At 43.9% G+C, this 4837-nt stretch overlaps 1 protein-coding gene across 1 annotated transcript; it reads right to left on the bottom strand.

Annotated features, from left to right (window-relative positions):
• Window positions 1-211: 211 nt before the first annotated feature.
• Window positions 212-4443, bottom strand: ValRS (Valyl-tRNA synthetase). The gene is made up of 2 exons (XM_011304508.1): window positions 4070-4443; window positions 212-3564 (listed from the first exon to the last, which is right to left on the bottom strand). The coding sequence occupies exons 1-2, from the start codon at window positions 4232-4234 to the stop codon at window positions 274-276; spliced, it is 3456 nt and encodes a 1151-aa protein (XP_011302810.1). The 5' UTR covers window positions 4235-4443; the 3' UTR covers window positions 212-273.
• Window positions 4444-4837: the final 394 nt, after the last annotated feature.

Raw genomic sequence — 4837 nt, 5'->3', positions numbered from 1 at the left:
CAGGACTTCATATATGTGAACGCTCTGATATTGCTCCCCACTCCGAATAAATTCATTATCAGCGTCATATAATTTCCCCTCCCACAGGTGGATCTGAAAACCTGTAAGATTTTCTGTTTTCCCGATAAAATTTTGGATTCCAAGGATTAACCGTAGAATTAACCAAACAGGATATAATAATCGTGGGTTATTGAATAAAAAACTCCAGGAATGATTTCCTATTCTTTTTAATAAATTATTGTTTCTCATAAAAGACCATTGCTAAGAAATCCCTCATAACATTAAACGAAGGGTGCCCATGGCTTCTGAGAGTCTCTCGAGATCCGCCTGACTGGTGCTGAGTTTCTCAGAATTATTTATCCGAGCAGCTTCTGGAACTCTAGTCACGTAATCGCTGGCAGCGATTGCCTCCTTCAGTTTCTGAATCGTTGATTTCAGCTGGTCTTCCTTCTTCGAGAGCTTCTCCAACTCCTTCTGCGGCTCGATGAGTCCCTTGAGTAATAAATGAATGTGGACGTCAATCGTGATTACGATTTTAGCACATCCTTCCGGTGCCTTTCCACTCAGAACATTCGAATAAGCAAGAGTTCCAATCATCAGATTGTACTCCTGGAGACGTTTCTCCAGGTCAGGATCAGTGCACTCGATGTAGGCATCAGTTTTTATTTTATTTGGCAAAGCATAAGTTGATCGAGTTGATCTAATACTCTTGATTAACTTATAAACAAAGTCCACGTCTTTCTCGATTGTCTCGTTTCTCCATGGACACACTAAGACCTCAGGATATGGACTGACGCAGATACTAGGGTACATTAATTTGGCCCTCGGCAGTCGTTGATACAGTTCTTCAGTGATAAAAGGCATGAAGGGACTCAGTAGTCTCAGTCCCACATCCAGGGTATTGAAGAGCACTTTCCTGGCCGCTAGAATTTGCTCTGGAGCTCCAGTCTGGAAGACTGGCTTCAGGTACTCCAGATAGACATCGCAGAGATCATAAAGCCAGAGATTGTAGCAGGCGGTGGTGACGGCGTTGAAGTCGTACTTTGCCATTCCCTCGTCACATATCTTCACGGCGTGACTCACTCTAGACAGCATCCAGAGGTCCACATTTGTTTCGTGGCCTGTCAGCTGGAATCCTCCAGGAACAGTCGAGGAGGATCTCGATGTGCATCGAGCCATAAAGTCACCGTTCTCCAATCTGAATGATTTTTTCTCAGCTAGACTGAAGCTCCGCATGTGCCGCTGCCAACGCTCGAGATGAACTCGCCCATTTATTTTTATCTTGTCGAGAATTTCCACTATCTTACTGTCTGCTTGCGATGGCGTATACCCATCAAGATACGGGAATTCCGATAAATAATCATTCAATGAATCTTGAATGCACTCTTCTCCAAGCAGTTTTGAGTACCAGTAATTATCCCCAATTTTTGATCCGTTGACATTTATTTTTTCAGTATCTTCACTGTACTTGAAGTCCCCCAGGTACATAATAGCGAACTTAGTGGCATTCCAGATTTTATTACAGAAGAACCTGTACCCCTGCACCCTAAGAATATCGAGATTGATATCGCGCCCCTGTGAGGTGTATGCACAGAGTGCAAATCTGAGGGCATCAGTGCCACACTCAGGTATACCCTGGGGATAATCCTTTTTCTGTCCCTCGATTGCATTCTTGAGTTCCCTGGGATCGAGATTGGATTCCTCCAGCTGTTTATGAAGCTTCTCGAGGGTGACACCGTTGATGACGTCCATAGGATCAATGACATTACCCAGCGATTTGCTCATCTTCCTGCCATGGGCATCCCTCACCATCGCGTGGAGGTATACTTCCTTGAAGGGTAGTTTTCCCAGGAGTTTTTTCCCCAGGAATACCATCCTGGCGACCCAGAAGAAAAGGATGTCATGGCCAGTCTCCAAGAGGGTTCCAGGGTAGAAAGCCTTGAGATCGTCGGTCTCATCGGGCCATCCGAATATCGAAAAAGGGAATAATCCTGAGGAGAACCAGGTGTCCAGGACATCAGGGTCCTGTTTTAAGCTGATCTGGTTTGCAGGAACATTGAATTTCTTGGAAGCCTTGCCTCTCGCCTCGTCCTCGGATCTCCCTGACACCCAGAGCTCATCGTCAGGAATTTCGTTTGGTTTTACAGAGCCAGTGAAGGTGATAAAATACGCTGGAATCCTGTGGCCCCACCACAACTGCCTGGAGATGCACCAGTCCCTGATCCCCTCCATCCAGTGGTACCACGTCTTCTTGTGCTGCTCTGGAATTATTCGGAGTTCACCTGATGTCACGGCTGAGACCGCCTCGGCTGCCATATCGTCACAGCGGATGTACCACTGGGGTTTAATCATAGGCTCGACGATATCCTTCGATCTACTGCACACTGGCACCACCATGGGGTTGTCCTTGGTTTCTATGAAGAGATTTTTCGATTTCAAGGCTGTTAGGATTGCCTTCCTCGCATGGAATCTCTTCATGCCAGTGAATTCCCCATAATCCCCGACGATATTGCCCTCGTCGTTGAAAATCGTGATAAATGGCAGATTATGTCGTTTTCCAACCTCGTAGTCATTGGGATCATGGGCTGGAGTGATTTTTACAGCTCCAGAGCCGAATTCCATGTCCACGAAATCATCAGCGAGGATGGGAATTCTTCTGCTGCAGAAGGGATGCTTCACGAATTTTCCAACGAGGTGTTGATACCGTTGATCGTTTGGATGTACAGCAATAGCTGTATCTCCCAGCATTGTCTCGATTCTCGTTGTTGCTACAATTAATCTCTCATTCGTCTCCTCTACTTCATATGCAAAATGCACAAGAACTCCGAACTCCACCTTCTCGGTGTACCCTGGAATTGAAAGAAGGGTTTTCCCTGTGAGCTCGACTTTGTCGACTTCGATATCGGAAATGGCGCTCTTCAGCGTGCAGGACCAGTTGACGAGTCTGTTGCTCCTGTAGATGATATTGTCATCGTGGAGACGAACGAATGCCTCGGTGACAGCTCTGCATAGCTTCGGGTCCATCGTAAAACAGGCGCGATCCCAATCGAAGGAACTCCCCAATTTTTTTAATTGTTCGTAAATTCTGCCTCCCTTTTCATTTTTCCACTGCCACACCTTCTCTATGAATTTATCTCTCCCCAGGTCGTGACGTGTCTTCTGCTCCTCTCGCCAAATTTTCTTCTCTACGACGACTTGAGTTGCGATTCCTGCGTGGTCACATCCTGGATTCCAGAGGGTGGTACGACCCTTCATGCGATTCCATCTGGTGATTGCGTCTTCTACGGCGTTGGTGAGGGCGTGCCCCAGGTGGAGGAAACCTGTGACATTGGGCGGTGGAATGACCATCACGAAATTACCCTTGGGGTTCACCTCAGAGACCGACGTCCTTCCGTACTCTGGTTTGAAGAAACCTTGGCTTTCCCACCAAGGGTACCACGCTGCCTCCACGAACTGGGGACTGTAGGCATCTGGCATTGGAATTGTTACATTTTTCTTGGTGCCTGGAGGTGTCACTACATCGTAGACAGCTGCTTCCTTCTGCTCTTTCTTCTTCTGCGGTTTCTGGAAATTATAATTTTCCGAATTGATATCTCGAAAAAAAGTTTCTACTGAAAAATCCTTGACAGAAGAATTCTGTCAATAATTCTGGTAACATAAACTCAAATTATAAATAAATTCATTAATAAAGATAATTTATAAATTAATTTAAAATATAAATTTGGATTTCACCTTGGTAAAAGGAGGAGAATAAAATTAATTATGAGCGTTTAATTGTTAAGTAATAATTAGAATCTTTCAAGGAACCCCCAAATGCAATAATAAATTCCGAGGTGTAATTCTGATGCAATAAATAAACAATTACTACTCCAAAAGGATAGAATATCCAGACAAATTTCTGTCCGAAAAAAATGAATCTCACGAAAATTGAAGTGAATTAGGAAATAATCGAGAAAGAGGTGACAAAAAAACCTTTTCACTCATTATTAAGAAAAAAAAACATATGGATCATAGAAACAGAAGCTGTCAGAGTGAATAACCAAATTTCCCATTGGATACGAAGATTTACCTCATTCTTCTGCTTAATTTTGGTATTAGAAGTTTCAGTCTCCTTCTTGTCCTGTTTTTGCTTGAATTTCTCTAATTTAGCAAGTCTTTTCGCCTCTTTCTCCAACTGTTTCCCTGTTTTCGGAGGTCCATCCTCGCCGGGCTGATCGCTATTTGTCTCCACCATTTTTAATAATATAGAAAATATACTCGATAACTCCGGTGATCTAATTCAAGCGTCAACCTTCGATAATATTGATCGATTTTTTAATTTGTTGATGATAATCTCAATGGATTCGACGAATCATTTCGCGTGATTTTGATACTATCGCGTGTCCGCGTTGTGAAAGTTGGAGGAAAAAGGGTTTCAACGACAGGTTAGACAAATTGTAGATAATGTAGAAACCTTTTCTAATATATACCAGAGTAAATAGAGGCCCCGACCAAAGAGGATTGATCAAAGTAGAGGCTCAGTTCTGGGGGTTTAATAAGAGGGAGGGCGCCACACGCAATGCTGGGGTATCTGCTCGTTAGCCGACTCAGCGACTCTTCAGTAGCAGTCCCGCTGCCACAGGGACCAGTCGAAAGGGAATTTCCACAGAACATTAGAGATCCTGACATCCACAGGGAAGCAGTCTGGAAGAGATACTTTTACTCAATATAAAGATAAATAATAATTTTTTCATGGAATCATGTGCCTTAATACTTACCAGAATTGGTGCCCTGCACGTAACCAGCCCCACCATAGCCAGGGAATGATAAAAATCTTCAATTGATCGTCCTTATATTT

The sequence above is a fragment of the Fopius arisanus genome, unplaced genomic scaffold, assembly GCF_000806365.1.
Source record: "Fopius arisanus strain USDA-PBARC FA_bdor unplaced genomic scaffold, ASM80636v1 scaffold00038, whole genome shotgun sequence".
In the NCBI taxonomy this organism is placed as follows: domain Eukaryota; kingdom Metazoa; phylum Arthropoda; class Insecta; order Hymenoptera; family Braconidae; genus Fopius; species Fopius arisanus.
The sequence above is the reverse complement of the archived record's forward strand: the minus strand, read 5'-3'. Positions and strand labels throughout refer to the sequence as shown.

Coding starts and splice junctions, on each gene's coding strand:
- ValRS (XM_011304508.1), bottom strand. CDS start 4,234: ATGGTGGAGACAAATAGCGATCAGCCCGGCGAGGATGGACCTCCGAAA. Junction 3,565..4,069: donor AAATTAAGCAGAAGAATGAG/GTAAATCTTCGT, acceptor TATAATTTCCAG/AAACCGCAGAAGAAGAAAGA.